We start from the raw sequence: 19,935 nt of genomic DNA, 5'->3' as shown, positions 1-19,935 counted from the left end.
AGTAACATCTTGTGTAAGATGAGCTGCTGATAGTGAACACCTGTGGAAATTTCCTCAAGCGAGACACTGAATGTCTCTCACACCTCCATTAGTGCTGACCCTGACCTCTGACCTCTGACTGGAGAGAGGAAGCTGACGGAACGAGTTTCTCTTTTACTGTAACAGTCAGACCATTACACTGTAAATTTCTTCTACAGGAAATACACGCCTGCATGAACTCACTTTACATTTACACTATGTGTGTGTGTTTTGCAGAGCGACAGAATCACGCCCGCGAGCTGGTGAGGGAGGCTGACCTGTCGCAGTGGGACGCTTTAGTCATCATGTCTGGAGATGGACTTCTGTATGAGGTAAAGAGAGAGAGAGAGAGACACTAGAAGTCGCAAGACACACAGCACTAGAAACCATAGTGTCTCCTGCTGATGTGTATCAAGATGAGCATCCATTTGTTTGCCTGTGTGTGTCTGCGTATGAGTGTGAAATATACATATTGACAACCAGACTATTACATTATTGACAACCAGAAGAAAGAAATATATAAACAGAGCCGAAACAATTCAGCAATTAACCGATCAACATAAAATTAATCAACAACTGTTAATTATTCATAAATTGTTGTTTTTTTGAAGCTGTCACATTTGTTTGACATGTCACAGACAGTCAAACATCTTATTTGCACATTCAGCTATAATGATTTGCCTTACATATGAATATAATTAGAAAATATATTTAACGTTTAATAAGCACTAACTACCCTTTTGTTAACAAGGTGTTGCTAGTTAATGACGCCCTGAATACCGCCCACAGTGAAGATTTGTGCTTACAGTCGACTGATGTTTGAAACCTCTGACATGTACAGGTTATATTTACATTACAGGTAGTCCCGCACATCCTGTGAGATAAATTCAAAATGAGTGCATTTGTGTAAATGGGACAGGGTGTCGAACTCAGCACTTGAAATTCAGTGCTATTGTGATATTTTTGCCATTAAGTTTGGCTTTTCTTGTTAAGAGAAAAAAGAGTTTTGTAGAAAAACTTGTTTACTGCATTTTCTTTAAATGTTTAACACAAGCAGGGGTTCAACAACCTAACTAAATACGCTCTAAAATTCTGATTTAACTCAATAAATACTTGATAAAAAGTCAGTAAACAAGTCCAATCAGTCCAGCCTGCTTTAAGAGTTAACCTTTCAGTTTACAGTTAATAAACACTGAGTTAATCTGAATTTCTGTCCACCTGTTCAAAGCTGTGCTTTCTGTGTTTGTCAGGTCATAAATGGTTTGCTGGAGAGACCAGACTGGGAGGAGGCCATCCGGACCCCGCTCGGTATCCTTCCTGGTGGATCTGGCAACGCACTGGCTGCATCTGTACATCACTACTCGGGGTGAGCCGCATACAGAATCCGCAGTAAAACCAATCATCAACACTGATCTGCCCAGCAGGATGTTGGTGTAGTTCTGTGAGCTGAAGGTCAATCTGCTCAGCTCTGTAGATATGATATTGTTTCTCTCATGGCAGCACACACTGCACTTCTTTGGCTGGGCAAAGTGACGATTGATAATGAATTGAATAGTTGATTGACTTAATTTTAATTGCAGGGCCCTCTAAAAGTCACCTCGCACTTTGTCTGTCGAGTCGCTGCTTTGTTTTTAGCTGTGTCACTGTATATAGAACAATGCAGGAGAGACAGAACGGCAAGCTGTAAGCTTTGCAAAGTAAGTCTCAGAATGACCACAGACCACAAAACTAGCTGCAAACCACTTTTGAACCAGATGATGGTCCAGCCTCCGCTGCTGCCGTCCACTGTGACCAACTCCTCGGCTATCTGCAGTGCACTGAGATTTCCTAACTGAACTATCCACTTTCTGTGACTGCGTGGAAATCCCAGATGGCATTACAACACCAGTCTGACAAAAACAAATAGTCAAACCTACGTATTGACCAGTCAATTGTGATTTGACGGACAAAATTTTGAGTCAGATACAGCCCTAATAAATCTGCATTTATTTTGATAATCAAATAATCTTTTTAGTCATTTTTCAAAATACCAAACATTTGCTGGTTCCAGCTTTCTAAATCTGTGGATTATTTAGTGATACATGATAATAAATTTGAATATCTATGGGGTTTGAACTGTACTGACATCATCATGGCTAACCAGCGACATAGAACTCCACGGAAACCAGTGTAACCAGTTAGATAACACACTTGATACGAGCCATGTCAATCCTGGTGCAGTTTCATCTGTGTGCATACAGTGTGCACATACTGAAAATCTGATTTAAATCATATTATGCAACATAGTAGTTTCAGCCAAACAATGTGATCATTCATAGATGTGCTCCAAAAATATCGGCTTATTATGCAGAGCAACCTGCGTTCAAGAGACAAGAAACTAATGCAGCTATCGATATGAGTAGATCTATCAATTGTTATTCTTATGTGCAGGATGTACAGATGAAGCTTTGCATACAAGGACATGCTGTATGGCTGTAATCCCCTAGAGTCTGGTGTACTTCAGTGGAGCCTATAGGACTGATGGTGCGCAGTATCTCAACTGTCGACAGTAAATATAACAGCTTCAGACAGACTGCTGGGTGAACACGTTATGATTATAAATGGAGATGTAGTTGGGAAGGTTTTCATCATTGTTATTATTATTATTATTATGGATATACAATCCTTTGTATTGCTGAGCCTTAGACAGACGTGCACTTGCCTTCTGGTGCTTTTCAGTGTAAATGCACTCATCTCATCTATCAATTATTAATGATTTGCTCATTTGAGTGATTGTTGTTGTTGAGTTCATTCAACCAGAACAAAGCACAGAAAAGAGAAGTTGAAGGACAAGAAAGAAAGGAGGAAATAACTCACGAGTCTATGAACATTAATGCAGCAATAAAGAAACATGTGCTGTGTCTGATGTCACTCATTCACTGCTCCTACTATGTGAATCTTTGATGGAGCTGTATAGTGGAGATTTTTCGCTGTTTATTGGACAGCTGTAGTCACCGGCTGCTTCTCAGGTCAATCGACTGATCAACTCATTAAGCATGACTAAAGACAAAAATAAAAACAAAAGGCTTAATATGTTTTATAATATTTCTGTTTTACTTCAGCTCAGTTGGTCCCACAGTCTGTGGTGAAGGAAAGGTTGTGAATCTTCTTGCCAAGACTCTATCATTAAGTGAGGTCTTATATAAACTGCACGTGGGCCTTCTCTCCTCCTGAGGTTGAGTATGGGTAGTTGGTGTAGTTTCATGAATACACTGGGTCTCACAGTGCTTTCTATATAAATTTGCCCGAAGCCACCTGGTGTCACATGGGCAATCCAAAAACCTCATGAAGTGCTGTGAGGCACTTCCTGTTTAAGTTGCTCTTCCCGTTTGTAGGTTGCTTTAAGCTTCACCTTGCCCTTTATTTATTTGGTGTTATGTCATTTTGTATCACTGTGTATTTTTGTCTCGGTGTCTCATAACCTTTATTTAATCCTTTGGACTGCAGTTTTGGATTTTTTTCAGAATTCTTGACAAATGAAGGATAAATTGGTCACATCAGAAAAATATATCAAATAAAACACATTACACTGATGGTTCTGTCTACTGCACATCAACAGTAGAATGAGGCAGTCACTTTGACTGCATCTGACAATCAGCTTCTCATCAAACAATGGTCTTCCAGCCAGAGAGGTGGTAACAATGAGAGGAAGGGCCCAGACTCTGTATTGTTTACTCTCCTCTCCCACTCCCGGGGCATCCAGAAAATATCTCTCTGCCTCTCTCTCTCTCTCTCCCTCTCTGTGGTTGTTGCAGGCTGCCCTACAGCGGACCTGGCCAGACTGTATTTGGTATTATTCCCAGCTGAATGTAGGGTTCACCGAGGCTACATGGATCAAACGTGTGACAGCTAGAACGTATCTGGTATTATACAATACAGTGAACAGGTTCGCTGAGTGAGGGTTTAATGTGTTTGTGTACACAAACATAATGAGCACGAGCTGGAACATCATCTGCGAGGCTGAGCCCTGATGGTGTCTGAAGTGACAGGTGTGACACTTTGATGTGTGCAAGAGTCTCCCTCCCCTGGTGGTTTACTAATACTGCATCAACTGCTTAAAAAAGTGTGGAATTATGAAGAGCTTATTTGAGCTCAGTCACCAGATTTACAACACTTATCGTTATACACACTAATCCTCCCTTCATGAAGGTTATAAAGCTTAATTGTTGTTGAAACTTATTTGCTGGAGTTTGTGGTACTGTTAAAGTGTGTTGCATTATACTGTGCTTGTGTTTTATATATATATATATATATATATATATATATATACTAAGAATTAACAGTTAAATTTTGGACATAAAAGTACGCATTCAGCAGAAAAGTGGCCCCTATGACTGATTTATGTGACAGTATTAGCATAGTACTGCTATAGCTGGTTGAGGTGGAGCTAGTTTAAACTATTTCATTTAGGTAGTTCAAAGCGGTGGTTTGCACTGTGAGGGTCTTGAGAAGTTGCAAGTTGACTCCAGGACTTCCAAAAATAGTTAACTTATTTTTGTATTTCTTGAAGCCTTTTGAAGGGGTAGGTGGTGTAGTCAAATGTCTTGAAATCTCCGCTCTGTGTGGCTCGACCAAGCAACAGGGTGTTTGGAATGATGTACTCGATGCGGTCTTCACGACTCTGGCGTCGATAGGTTTCTCATTGGCTAGGTTGGCAGCTAGCTTGAGCACCATCAGGAATTTGCTGAAGGTAAAAGCTTTCTCCTCTACCAAGACTCTGGAGAGCTCTTTTGGTGATCTTGACGGCAGCTTCGGCTGCACCATTTCGGTGAAGTGAATCACCTGGAAGGATTTTCCATGTCCAATAGGTCCCATTTCTGGCAGCATATTCTTCAAGTGACACTTTGTTCTGTTGACTCAGATAGGTGTATATACCTTCCACTACAGGTTTTGCCCCGCTAAAGTTCGTACCTGGATCGGACCAGACTTTCTGGGGATGGCCTCGGATAGAAGTGAACCTCTGGTAAGCAAGTAGAAAGCTCTCTGTCGATAGTGTGTTTGCCAGTTTGACATGGATGGCTCAGCTTGACATACAGCAGAAAAGTATACCCCATACTTTCATGCTCACTTTCCTCTTGACGTCATCCCTTACTTGTTAAGATCCGAACAGGTCAACAGATGTGAATTGAAATGGGGCAGCCGGACTCGATCTCTTTTCAGGCAAGTTTCCCATCATTTGCTGACAGGTTCAGGTGCAGACCACACACTTGTCAAGAACTCTTTGATGACCCATGCTTTCTTTCACATCCACAGCAAAGTTTCTGCCACTCCGTCGTGTCCCTTACTGTGTGCTCTTCTGGCTAGAAGGGTGGAGATCCAGGCCTGGAAAGGTAGCAGGGGAACAGCTCTGTGGTCCTCTCTGAAGGCCTGAATCTTCCATTCCATCTCTGTGCACAACCAGTCTATCAGTTGTTGTATTTGGAAAGTGTACGCCCTCTTGTGCTGCCAGGCATAGATCTCGGAACACATCCTCTCTTTAACTGACCGTAATGACACCAGATGAAGGTACTGCCTCCCACTTTTCTTTATCTTCAATCTTGGCATGCAGGAACGTTTTTTGCTGCTCTCTAAGTCCACGCTATCGTCCCGACCAGCCGTTTTAGATTGCTGAAGCGCCTTTCGTCCACTAGTTGCTGGACTGCTGCTACTGCAGGTGGTCTTCTGGACTTGGACTCTGCCTTCTGTATTCTGATTGGGTCTTGCTCTTTCAGTTGTCTTCAGGTGACTACTGCAACAAATGTTTTCTTTTGTATTTTTGTGATATTGTCTTTTGCTTGCGAAGCGACATCTTTGGCAGATTTCTTTGGCCACTCACTCTCAGAGAGTCGAAGGAACTTTGGACCTAACTGCCACTCTGACTCCTCAGTTAGGTCATCAGGACTGGCCTCTCTGGTGATGATATCCGTGATGTTTACCGGCCCTGGAATCCACCACCAATCTCGGATGTCGGTGCTGTTCTGGATCTCGCCAACTCGGTTCGATCTGAAGAGCTGATCTAGCCATAACTCTCTCGCTGTATGGCAGTCTGACTATCGACGAGATGATACCATGTCTTGACTGCGATTCGGCAGTGTTTCTGGAAAAGTTCTTGAGGCGGGCTGTGAAGACTGCTCCACACAATTCTGCCTTCACAGGGTCACCCTTGTGGTTGAGAGGAGTCAGTTTTGCCTTGGACTCGACCACCCTTACGACAACACCATGGCTGCAGCTCCAGGGTAGGTACAGTACAGCACTGTATGTGTGCATCAGAAGAGGTGATGTCACTTGGTCTTGCACATGGATCTGGTGGAGTCAGGGGTCGGATGAATCCGAGTTGGCTCAGATCAGCATACTCTTCGAGGAGTTTTATGGCGTCTTTTCTGAGCTCTTTGGACAAGGCAGCATCCCAGGTGTCTTCTGTAGTAAATTACTTTTGCTTCTTGAAAAGTTCTTCGGACCAAGATGGCTCCCTTCTGCTTTGCAGTTGCCACGAGACCAAGCGGATCATAGAGACCAGAGACTTGGCTTAATAGTTCCCTTTTGGTGAATGGATCTGGGGTTTGGTGTCTTACTTCTTCTCTCAGTAAGTTCTGACCAAGGCGCATTTTCTTCTTTTTCTTAGAAAAGTTCACAGCAACCATGACATGTAGCTTGTCACCTTCAATGGTGTAACCCAGGCTGAGGGCTTTGTTATCCTCTTCAGTGAGCTGGTTTGGCTGAATCACTGTCTTTGACGCCATGTTTCTACCACTTGGCTCTTTCCTCACACTTTATCTGGAGTAGACCCAGGGCTTCATGAAGAATCCTCCAGCTTTAAGGATCTGCTCAATGTTGGAGGTGAGAGGTTTCAGGTGGTCGAGGCTGTTGTGTGAGGTCAGGATGTCATCGACATAGACGTCTTCCTCCAACACACGTTTCTCTTCTTTGAAGTGTCTGAATGGAGGCAAGTTGGCGGTCTCTCGCATGGCAACTTGGGCTATGCAATCAGCTGGTTTGTCTCCAATATTCACTCTTATTATGGCAAAATCTTCTATTTCTGCATCTTCAGTGTCGCGCCACAGGAACCTGTGCAAATGGACCTCTCTCTCCTCCAACCAGACGGAGTTTTACAGCTTGCGGATGTCACCAAGGGCAGCAAAGACACTAGCTCGGAATCTCAGCAGGACAGCTCTGATTGGATTTAGTACATCATTCTAGTTCAGTCCTCTGTACCTCTGGCTGCTGTTCCACACTAGGCTCACTGGAGTGGAGACAGAATGCGGATTTGATGCGATCAGGTGACTTATGTACCACACTGGCCCAGTCCAGCTCTGCAGAACTTCTTTGGACAGCTTCACTGCAGCTTCGCGATTAACCATTTCGTGGACTTGTGAAGCGTAGGCCATCCTCCACTCTGGTTCCTTCACTAGCTGTTTTTCCATTCTGAGGAATGTGGCTCCAACTGCTCTCCTGTTGTTGGGTAGAGATGCTGGATCTTCTATCCACGGATACTTGGCGTGCCAGTGTGGTTCAGGGCTGTGGTGATCTCCGTTCACATACGTCAAGGCATTTCTCACCATCTACATCTCTCTTTCTTCAGCCAGTGTCATTTCTTTCCCTCCTGGTTGGCAATTCCCACAGCGACATCCTCCACATTTTGGCTCACAGACGACTCCGATGCTTTCCCACTCCCAGAACTTCAGAAAGTCTCTGCTGCTAGTGGCTGTATTGGACTGGATGCCAGGATGGTTGGGAGGCTGGGAGGGGACTGGATCTTTACAGGTGAGTTCACTGTATTTGACTGCTGCAGTTCTCATGGATGTTGCGAAATGTGTTTTTGACATATGGGCCATTAAGTTAACTTCTTTGAAGAGATCTGGATGCGTGCCTCCAATGGTCTTGCCAAGCGGACAGTCCCAGAGTACCAGGTCACCGACAGAACGAACTTTCTGGGGTACTAATTGGCCTTCTTTGTGGCTGATTTGGAATTGTATTTCTCTGGGTCTTGTGAGGTCTTTGAGGGGAACATCTGGGAAAATCTTTTGTAACTTCCTGGCTGGAACATGTCTGTGAACTTCTGCTATTTCATTAAGTCCACAGCAGATCAGCTGATGCGATTTGAGAGTCCGTCTTGGGGTGTTGACACGTATCTTGAAGAGGTAGCTTTAGTTGCAACAGACAACTTCATCCCTCCGACGCCATGGACCACCAGCGTCACGTCTTCACTTCTAAGGTTCAAATTGCTTGCAGCTCTATGTGTGATGTAGTTTGTGTCTGATGCCAGATCAATGAGGGTTCCGATCCTTTATCCATCATTGGCTGTGACGTCAAGGAGCATCAAGATGACTGGGTGCTTGTTTAAGCCGTTTTCCTCGAGAAGGCCTCTTCCAGCTGCGGTGGAGATGTATGCCCTGGACGAGATGTTGCAAGGCATTTCGACACTGCTGTGCCAGCTCAGGTGGAAGTTTGGAGAGGAACTCTTCTTGGGCTTAGTGTATCTTTTGCCCTCAGCTTTCACTGGACTAGATTTCAGTGTTGTTTGGGACTGGGGTCTGGCAGCTAGACAGAGAAGATAGTGGTGTTGGTCTGTGCACTCTGGATTCCCGCACAGGTAAGTGGTCTTTCCGCAGTAATTGCCGTTGTGGACTTCGAGGCACCTCTTGCAGGCACTGAGTTGTTGTGCTGTGGTCCTCTTCTCCGATGGCTTTAGGTGGGTCCTAAACCTTCTGCAGAAATACAGTCTCTTTCTGTGCTTTGGGTCACCACAGATGATGCAGCCTGTTGTGTCACTGCTGGACTTGGTTTTCTTTGTTCTGGCATACTTTCGGAACTTGGTTTTCTCCTTGGGGGCTTCGACGACGTCTCTTAGTTGATCTAATTGTTCATATATGGATTCTTGTGATCTCAGGAACGTGACGAGCTTGTCGAAGCAGTTCTGGTGGTTAACAGCGTTTCTCTCGTCTGCAGTATAGGTTTATCAGAGTTTCTGGAAGCTTGCTCTCGATGGATTTAGTCACTAGTGGGTTCTTTATGGAGTCTGCATTTCCCAGTTCACTTAAATCATAAAGGGCCTTTTCCACAATTTGAATGAGCTCTATGATTGTTCTTGGCTGGCCGCTCCTGACCGGTGGAATTGCTTGTAGCTCTTCGATGATCTCAAGAGTGATTGTGGCTTGGTTCCTGAACTGGTTTTCCAGAACTCAAAAGATCTAATCCGATGAGCTGTATGTTGACAAGCGAAGATCTTTGGCCACCCTCTTGTCAAGGCTATCGAGCAATTGAAATTTCTTTACTTCTTTTGAGCCGGTAGGTTCACCTTGCTTCTGGTGAGAACTTTGGCAGGGCTGTGGCTTTCAGCTTTATCGCTGCTACTGGAGCTAAGCTGTGAACTGAGATGGGTTCTTGTTCAGCAGGCTCCTTTATACTTGCTGCTTTGATGAAGGAAGCCTTCTGCGACAGCAGCCTGGGAAGGTACGCCTTAAACCCTCTTATGGCGGTCAAAATCTTTCTCAGCTGGTGGAGTCGTGATGCACTTTTTTTTCCTTGTGCACTAACTTCTCTAAATGGGTCAGCATAAACTCATATGCCTCTAGAGTTGCATCCTGCTGAGTGGAGATGTTCTCACACTTAAACTCCACAACTTGTAGAGCCAGGGACAGTTCTTTTTCTCCATATATGGCCCACTGGCCCACAGTGTCTCTCGGATCAAGAGTTTAATTTCTTTAGTCTTTTGCTCACATTCTTTCTCCGTCTTCTCTATTTCAGCTCTCTGTAGGTCGCTCCGCTCCTCTGCAGTAGCTGCCTTGCACTCTGCCATGTAAGCAACCTCCACGTCTTCATTTGCCTCCATAACTCTGGAGCTTTCTACTGCAAGCTTCTTGAAGTTCTCTTGTAACTTCTTCATAGACATCTCCATGTGGGTTCTCGAAAAGCTATTGGCAAGACGGGAGAAAAGCCTCTTAACTGTGGTCCTCTCTACTTTCAGTTCCTCAAGCGACTTCAACTCGGTCATTTTGTCCCCTTCGGCTGACAGACAGCAGGCTTTATCCTCCAGGCCCCAGGCAGAGTCCTCTCCCTCTCGGTTGTGGCCACAAGTGGAGTCTTCGCTGGTCACGGCTGGTTTTTCACTGTCAAGTTTCTTTACAGCGTCATGGCTTCCCATACTTGAAAAAGGAAGGACTTGACCAGAATTCAGGATTTCACTCGTTATTTCCTTTATTTGAACCAGTACACAGGAAGCAGGGAAGGTGAAAAACCTGTAGTCACAAACAAAAAAATAATTTAGATACATAAATAAATCAAATGTAAAATAAAATTCAGCATTTTCAATCAACCAAGGTATTTAATTATGCATTGGAAAATAAAGTAAAGCACTATTTTAACCAAATCCTTTTTTTTACCTTGTGTATTAGCTTGATTTATTTTATACAGAGTTATAGTCGTGCATTTATCATGATTTTAACTAAATCCGTGAAAATCAACCAACATGAAACAAGTATGTTTAAATACTTGTTTCATGTAATTCAGTTTCATGAATGAAATCTTGACTACTTAAATATTTTAATGTGCATTTTAATAAAGCAAAATTCGCTGTATTTTAACTAATAATATTTATATACTTTGTCTACTTAATCCAAATAACTCCAACACAAACTTTTTAGCGAACTAATTTCAAAATAAGCAAGGTAAATAACCCGAAGAAATGAAACATAAGCACAATTTACGCGTTCAATAACAGTCAGTATTACCGGATTTCACACTTTCGGTATAGAGTCCAATGACGAGCACACTTACCGGTAGTCCCTCTCTGATAAAGTCCTTTTCCCATGCGCTCAGATCTGTTTGTGACAGTGTGAGGAGATTCTTCTGCGTCTGCTTCTGCCGTCTCAGTTCTCTTTTTTTTCAAAATGGCCGGTGCGCCGTTTTTATTGTTCGGATGCGCGCTGCTGATTAGTCCGGATTACATCCACCTGCTAAGGCGCGCCGCGGAGCCACACACTCGCCATTACGCGCACGTTGCGGCACGCACTCAGCCGCAGCAAGCACTGTCACTGTGAGCACGTTAGCATGCTGATGTTTGGAGCATTTAGCTCAAAGCAGCTCTGCAGCCTCACAGAGCCACTAGCATGACTGTAGACTTTATGAGTCTCCACCACAGCTGTATTTACTTTATTTGCTTCTCTTTCTGACATGTAGTGGAGTGGAAGTGTAAAGTAGCTTAAAATAAAAAATGATCAATTAAATATTTGAGTAAATGTAGGCCTAAACATGGGGGGATTGAAATTATAATATTTCTTGATCTTTTTACAGACAATGATAAGAAAGAAATTGTTGAGTTGTTGAAATGCAGATGAGACTGTTTGGATAAGCAGACTGGTGAATAAATTCAGGATGATGAATATGGAGATATCTGCAGGGTCCCTGCCAGTGAACTCCGCTGAGACCTCCAGTCATCACTGTAATTGGCTGTGGGTGGTAACAGCAGGCAAATATGTGTGTGTGTGTGTGTGTGTGTGAGGCATGTTATCGTGACCTTCCACCCCTGTCTCCATACTCCCAGATGGGGTCGTCTTTGTTGTCTGTGTGGCCTGTCATGTTTGAAGACCCATAAGTTGAATCAGCCCCCCCCCCGCACTCCACTCATTGCTCCATGGGCCTCCACCCTTCTCTTCTACCTCCTCTCTCTCTCCTCTGTGTTTTCACTATTACACAATAAGGTCACATTTACCCCAGCATTGTATAACACTCCTCTTATAGCTCACTTCCCAAAACACACACAGGCCTCGACCCACTTCCTAACCCAGAAATATTAAGTGCACCCTTCTGTTTTTATTTTGGTGTCTGCATATTTCTGAAGCTAGATTATCCATTGTGTCTCCTTCTAGAGGTCTGTCTCAAATCAAGAAAATGCTGTGAGAATTTGCTGCTTTTCTTTATTTTATTTCACTGTAAATTAAACATCATTGTTTTGGACTGTTCATCAGTCAAAACAGGTTATTTAGAGATGTGACTTTAGGCTATTGGAAATTATGAGGGGAATCTTTCACTATTTTCTGACATTTTTATTAACCCGAAAGATGAAGTGAAACTGAAAATTACCATTGGTCAAAGCACTCGGCTGTAGTCCACTTTGGACCTGGTGTATCTGTGCCCACTAAATGGGCGTGAACTTTGGCCATTTAATTAGAGCTGCGGCTGCCTTAAAGACAAGCTGTCCTCTGTCTAAATACGGAATCTGTAAACACACCCTGTCACACATTCAAGTGCATTTGGTTGGAAATATTAACTAAAAGCACTCTGAAGTGAAAGTGGTTGTGTGATGACTGTTGCTTCACTTAAATACTTTGCGCTGTTTCAGCAAAATAAACAATTTAGCAAACTGATTAAGCAGCTGAAAATTAGTGATTGCTGCCTATCACTTATTCATGTATCTGTCTATCTGTCTATTAATAATAGGGCCAAAATGAACACTAAATCAAGTTTTTCTGCCTACTCTGATAGCATCATAACAGCACATGCTAACGAGGCGATGAGAGATTGGCTGTTTGATGTTTAATCATCAAACTAGTTGTTCTGTGATACAGAAGTTTGTGGCTTGCACTGCCCATTTAGTTCAGACATGACTTGAAGGCAATGCAAGTTGATTTCTGTCATTAGATGAAGTCCAGTTCTGCCTGTTGTGGCTAACTCTCGTCTCTCCTCCTATTTTACTCCAGATCCTCACCGGTATCCAGTGAGGAGCTTCTGGTCAGCTGTGGTTTCCTGCTCTGTAAAGGGCTCGTGTCCCGTATGGACCTGGTCTCCATCCATCTTTCCTCCAGTCCTCGTCTCTTCTCCTTTCTCTCATTGGCCTGGGGCTTCGTAGCTGATGTGGACATAGAGAGCGAGAAGTACCGTCATGTCGGAGCTGCCCGCTTCACTGTTGGCACGTTAGTGAGGCTGGCTTCTCTCCGAGTCTACAAGGGAAGGCTGGCTTACCTGCCCGCCTCCGAGGACTACAACAATGAGGAACATTTGAGAAAAAACATGACACTGCACTGCAACAATGAGGCCTCTTCCTGGGGTCCAGCCTCCATGCTGTGCCGACCGTCCAGAGACTCTCCCTGTGAGAACACCTTCCACAACTCCTGCCACTCCAACAACTCCCTCAAAGTGAGGAGGACGGAGAGCACTCCTTCTCGAAGCGCCAACAAATCCCTCACTGGCCCACCTGACTCCCTGCTGTTGCCTCTTGACCAGCCATTGCCTAGCGACTGGGTGGTGGTTCAGGAGGAAGACTTCGTCCTCATGCTGGCAATGTACCAGTCCCACTTGGCAGAGGACCTGATGGCGGCACCAGGCGCCACCTTGGATGATAGTGTCATCCATCTTTTTTACGTTCGAGCTGGAATATCACGTGCTGCGCTGCTGAAGCTGTTCCTAGCTATGGAGAAGGGTGCACATCTGGCTACTAACTGTCAACATCTGGTGTACACTAAGGTGCGGGCACTCAGACTGGAGCCATATTCACCCAAAGGGATAATAACTGTAGATGGAGAAGTGGTGGAATATGGGCCAGTGCAGGCCGAGGTACACAGAGGCCTGGCGAGATTAATCACCGGATGAACTGAAGCAACATCATCACCAGCTTTCATCTGTGCTGTTAAAGACACGTTAGCATGTCCAGGTACAGGAGCAACATGATGGATTTTAGACAATGTTAGCTCAACGGTACATAAAAAAACCAACATGATTCAGAAGAATGGGATGAGATGTAGGTTGGGATATTACAAGAAGCAAGTGCCATATATGGAGACCCAAAATGTTAAATATCAAATCAGAACAAGACATTATAAAAGGAATAATCACTTTAATAAACACGGACCAAATATACAACCATGAAAACCTACACATAGTAACCTACACATAATAATACATTTCACTGACTCTTTATGGCAGGTATTTTTGTTTTATTTCAAACAATGATTTTTTTTTTAAATTGTCTTTTTCTGTCAGTCAAGACAAACCAGTTTAGTCAGTTGGTTGTCTTGTTGATGATTGGCTGTTGCTTCGGCTCTGTCATGTTTGTCTTGATTGACAGATTAAGACTTTCTGACAATTCCCCCCTGAAATAAGGTGGACAAGTAAGATTTTTTTTTTATTTACTTTGGGATGAGAATTTCATTAAATTAATTTAAATTAAAAATTATGATTGAAGTTTTTAAAAAAGGCAAAAAAACTGCTGTAATAAAGTAAAAGCTTTTTTATTGTGAAGAGACAAGAAACAACAAAATTTCACAATAAGATGAGGCCTAAAAATGTATTGAATTATTGCGCATTTCATGCCTTATTCATTTTAAACACTTTTGGTCTTCATAGACATGATAGAGCATCAACTTAAGCACAAACAGCCACCTAAATAGCCCCCATACAAAGTGAATCCATCGCCATCTTTAGCTTGCAGTCATCTTGTTTTCATCTTGAGTACCGAAGCTAACACATCAACCTGAATTACAGCGTCTTATGCAACAGCGATAGATTTATGCCTTCGTGGCTCCTCTGTTGGAGACTGTGTGTAGCAGTGTGTGTATGTGTGTGTGTGTGTGTGTGTGTGAGAGAGAGAGAGAGATGCAGTAAATGTAAGGTAGCAGGGATGTCACTGCGGTGCTGTTCTGACATTGGCCTGGTTTTCACAGAGGTCATCAAGTTTTTGGCAACTGTTAATTGAATACAGAAAGCCTAAAACACTCCAAAAGTAAGTCTTGTTGGGTCAGAGGGTGGAGTCTGATGATGGTGCTCATCTACTCTAACACAATGCGCTATATCTGTTAATAATGATGTTGCCGTTTATTTTCTCTTGTCAAAGCTGTTTCAGTTGGTCCGACAGCTTTTTACACGCTGGTTTCTGATCAGAGGCTGTAGGTATGTTGTACTGTGTTCAGAAGGGTTTGACTCGTTGCCTTAAAGAGCTGCCGGCTCCATTCTGGATTCCCAACCAACCATGTTACTGCTAATTTCACTTGAGAACAAACCAGTTTTTAAATATCTTCAGCTTTTAATAATTAGAATGTTCTCTGATATAAAGAGGCACCTTTTAGCTGAGAAGCAGTCCTATTTAAGTCAGTCAGAGCAGCAATGTGACGAATGTAAACAATGTGACACCTGTCAAAGGTTCCCTCTTGTAGACTCCTTATTGTGGTGGTAGAGTAAAGAGTGGTAACACGATACGTGCCAGTAAAACACCTTCACATTTATAGATCAAGGATACACACCATGTGTTTGGGTGAGAAACACTGAATGTAAAAGTAATGTTAGTTTGCTTGCAACAAAATTTCCCAGAGCCCCTTTAACAACACAGTTTAAGGGCCAGTTCACCCAAATTAAAAAAAAAAAATAAATTAATTAAAAAAACCTTACAAATCTTTCTGATATGTATGCACATAGACTTTTTCCCCCTACGTTTTTATTTAGTAAAACTTTAATTGCAGTATTAAATATTAAGAAGAAAACATTTTTGGGAAATAGAATTTTGCAATTATATTTCAATCATTCCTGCGGCTCTGGTGGTGGATTTATTTGTAGTTAGTCTGACATTGACGTCATTTTAAATTTCAAATAACGTAAATGATTTTCGCCCCCACGCAAAATCAGTGGAGGTGAGTAGAGTTTTGCTTGCTGTGCTCAAGTCTTCACTGTCAGCAGTTTATTTCAGGGCTATTTCACCTGCAGAAACTATTTTCAGTGAAAACCGTTCAAAGTGAAGTCTGTGGATTAGATGTTGCTTCTTGAGTTATTAAAAGTCCATGTTTTTATTGCAATACAAACAAAATATCATTGACCGCCTTATGTGCATGTAGAAATCTCAACAGATGGACATTAAAACCAAAACTTCCTAAATGACTCCATAACACTAGTTAAAAGTAAAAGAAAAAGTTTTTGTTGCTTATTTTCATGGTGAACTAACTCTTGAATCTACCCTTTCACTGCATTGTGCATTATCACAAGATCTATTTACTTGGTGCTGATTCATTCAGTCATATCACTAACTGCAGTATACAGAGATGAGGCAGTGAACTGTTGCTCCTCAGAGTAATTTACAACTCTGAACTTGTGAAAAATACTTCCTGTTACATGCTGAATGTCACCAACTGATGTCAACAGTGTAAACATGTTTGATGGCTGCTGCTGCTGTGATGGGTGATTGATGTGTTTAGTGCCTCCAGTGCTGCATCCCCCATCGCCATATCTTCTTCTTTCTCCTGTGCCCTCATCCACCATCTACTGCTAAACACACACAGGCTGTCCATGTGGAAGATTTATTGATGATTATCAGCAATGTATCCTCACCACCAAGCTTTAAGTCATGTAGATGTAATGGCCTATAGAGGCAGTAAGTCCAGATTTTAAATGTTTTTAATTGTGATCCAAATCTCTCTAGAGGTTTGTTTAAGCGATACAAATCTTTTTGGAGGTTTGTTTAAATTATTTTACAGAAATCAGACCTAGACAGAAATACTTTGAATTCGGAATCCTTAAACAATGGCTTTAATGTTGTTGAAAAGGGTTGGAATAGCATGTTGGTGGGTACAGGGAGGGAGGAGGAGGAGTAAGAAGGAGATATCGACTTGTTAAATGCTGCATGAAGTAGGCGGGGTTGTGTTCCTGATGCTGCCACCTTACCACAAGGACTCATTTGGGAGCTGAGAGAGAGAAAGAGTGATGTGTTTCATTTCACCTCAAGGCAAACACACACACACACAGAGTAAGTCTAAAATTAGGATTCAGGAAAAGGGGGGCTGAGAGTAACATCCACTCAACTTAATCAAACCGTTTTATGGTGGTGATGTTGCAAAAGTTAGCATCTGACCACCACTTATGATTTTAAACATGAGTAACGAGAAGTGTCTGATTTTTAAACCTCGATTTGCCTGTGAAGCCACAAGGTGTTCATGATTTTCATGTTAATCACCTCATCTGCATTTGACACTGTAAAGAATTAAAGACCAAAATTTATGTCTTCCAAAGACATGTATGTTTTCGCACAATGCACATTTGTGGCCAGTTCTGTTTGGAAGCCTTCAGGAGACGTCGAAGTTGATTTTCTGTCTTTTAATTTCTCATATAGGAGTTAAATTATGTTTACTCATGACGGACTCTGCAGCAGGAATTTAGCTGAGGAGCTACAAGCACATAAGATGGAAAAAGTACTTGAAGACACGTTCGTTCAACCTTTCTGTTGCTTTTAGAGGGACATGTGGTCTGTAGCACCTAAACCTGAGGCCAGTCACTGGAGGAGTTACTAACTGTTAAAAGTGGACGTCCAACACAGCGTTTACTAAACTTTTTGGCTTGTGACCCCTTAAAAATGAAGCTAGTAAGTCTACCTGCAGCCCAAATTCAACCAAAGAGAGGTTTTTCCTGCCGAGATTGTTCCATTTATAAAACGACTACTAACAAACAGGGGCCTTAACATGTGAAATTACCCAATAATTAATGAAAAACTCATGCTCATGTGATTAAAAAAAAAAAAAAAAAAGTGCTACTGACCCAGTCCACCCTCACGCATTGTTTGTTTTATTTTCTATGCCTGTGAGTGATGCAGTGGTCCTCTTTAAACTGTTTGATGTGCCTTGATTGTGCTGCCTCCTGGTGGTTTGAACACAGTGGTGCACTCACTGATTTATCATTTACTACTCGCACCATCATTTTCTGAATGGAAACTGGGCAAACTGAATTCAGGAGAGTGTGTCTCTCTTTGTGTCAGACTTCTCCTCAAAGTGCAATTGTGAAACAGTGATATTTGGTGAACCTGTATCCCAGCGTTTGAATTTTAAGAGACTGTTAATATTGACACCAGGGTGCCATGTCGTCATCAGTTGCAGAGATCTTTAGCATCTTTTTTCATCAGCTAGGACAAACTGCAGCAACAGACTTCAGCCTGAATCCAATTTCTGTCTGTATGGTCTGCTATTGAAAATTCAAGTAAGTTCAATCAGACTGATGAAGAGATGATAAAGAAGCTGCCTGAGGACAGAGGGAAGAAGCTCAGTTCATCTCTCTGTTTATTTGCTGTTTATGTCCTCACCTGCTGCTTCATGACTGCTGTTGTCTTGTGTTTCAATGTTTATGGTGGAGGTAAAATTATTATTATTTTTTATTTTATTTTTTTTTGCACACTGAAGATTGAATGATTGATTCTTTATTCACAGAGAGCTCTATTTTTCCATTAGACGAATGTCGGTAATTTTTCTATTGCCAAATCAAGCATTGTGCTGGAGTGTTTTTGATTGATAAATAAATATAATGACAAACAACCTGTCTGGTGGAGTATTTGCAGTTTCTGGTCTGAAACGGTTATTAGCCACAGCTTGTGATTATGCTGGTTCAAACCCTCATAGCAGGTATATTCATCCTCACTGAATTCAAAGTTATTTCACTTCACTGTCATGTTGCAAGGCTGAAACCACAAATAAAAGGTGACAAAAAAATATTGTCATAATATTTTCTTTTCTAAAAATCTACAGAGTAAAAAAAGCAAAGAAGGTTGTGTTTTAGTTAGGCAGGAAAACAAATTCAATGGACTGAGAGAGAGTGACGCACTTTTTGAAGGTTCAATCCAGAATGCAGAATCATCATTTTAGACCAATTACGACCTGACTGATAACTGGGAGCTCTGGAGCAGCATGCAACCTGCAAAGTAACAGTTTTCTCAAATAAATGTAGTGGAGTAAAAAGTACAACATTTATCCCCAAAATGTAGTGGAGTGGAAGTATAAAGCAGCAGAAAATGGAAATACTTAAGGAAATAAATACTAAAGCACAAATATGTCAAAACTGTACTTCAACACAGCTCTATAATCTATCTATATCTATGTACTTGGTTTCATACCTAGTAGTTTTTAGACAACAGAAACTTTATCAAGCTTCAGTTGCACAGGAACTTACTGATCAGTTCACCTTTTGTTTTGATTTTCCATGTCAATGTCAATCAATAGAGAATAAAAATAGAGACTAAAATCAGACATTTCCGTTACTATCATACTGAGGAGCAGCTGCAGTCCAAATAAATAAAAGCCACAATATTACTATGGTACTGCTTGCAAAGTTTAATACATCACTATACAGCTGTCTTAACGCAACAAAAGTAAACCATTAAAAAAATGAAATCATAAGTACATTAACACTCAGTTATGTTGTACACATATGCCCCAAGCATCCACGTGACTTGTTAGAACTCAAGTTTGTGTTAAATATATACTGTATGTATTCATATATTTCAATATAGTCATGACATCTGTACAGAGGGAATCAGGCTACAAATCATAACTTTATTAGTTCTTTTTTTTAATATATCAATAACAGGCCACTGTGGAAATGTAGACATCGTACAGTCAAGTCTTGTGTGTAGCCCATTTAAAAGGCTTAAAGCAACATGTTACATGCTTTGGCTGTAAAACAAACTTCTCACAGTAATAATAATAATAATAATGGTTAAATCTGAATAATATACACACATACACAGAAAATTGTACATAGCATTGTGTGCTTGATATCCTGCCAGATTTTCGCTTTGAGATCTAGTGAGATAACTTCACATTTTCTGTTTCTGCAACTGTGGACACATGAGAAAAAAGAGCAATAAAGTCACCTCTCAACTCTCGGTGAGGCTTTTCAAAACTCTGCACCCAGGTGCCATACTTTTTTATGTCTTCATTTCAAACACACTCCTCCAGGAGTCGTGAAGGCGACATTTTACAAACAGCAGCGTGTGGAGGGGGAAAAAAAAAGGGACAAGAAAGCAAAACAAGGCTACACAACACATCCTCCTCTGTAGCATTAAAGGCAGCGAAATAACGATGAAGAAGAGGACAAAGTGTACAAAGTTTGAAGAGTCATGGGAGGATGGAAGACAAAGCAAAACAAAATACCCTCATTCAGAAC

General features: G+C 41.9%; 1 protein-coding gene across 1 annotated transcript in view; it reads left to right on the top strand.

The window, feature by feature from the left end:
* LOC124069991 (sphingosine kinase 1-like) overlaps positions 1-17,544 on the top strand; it is a 41,068-nt gene extending 23,524 nt beyond the window's left edge. Inside the window, exons 3-5 of the mRNA XM_046409570.1 lie at positions 256-350; positions 1,269-1,384; positions 12,732-17,544. Coding sequence (XP_046265526.1) covers positions 256-350; positions 1,269-1,384; positions 12,732-13,620 — 1,100 coding nt within the window. The 3' untranslated portion in view covers positions 13,621-17,544. The remainder of the gene's footprint in view (positions 1-255; positions 351-1,268; positions 1,385-12,731) is intronic.
* The last annotated feature ends 2,391 nt before the right edge of the window (positions 17,545-19,935 follow it).

This window comes from Scatophagus argus, chromosome 2 (assembly GCF_020382885.2).
Source record: "Scatophagus argus isolate fScaArg1 chromosome 2, fScaArg1.pri, whole genome shotgun sequence".
In the NCBI taxonomy this organism is placed as follows: Eukaryota; Metazoa; Chordata; class Actinopteri; family Scatophagidae; genus Scatophagus; species Scatophagus argus.
Note: the sequence above shows the minus strand (reverse complement) of the source record. Positions and strands in the feature narration are given on the sequence as shown.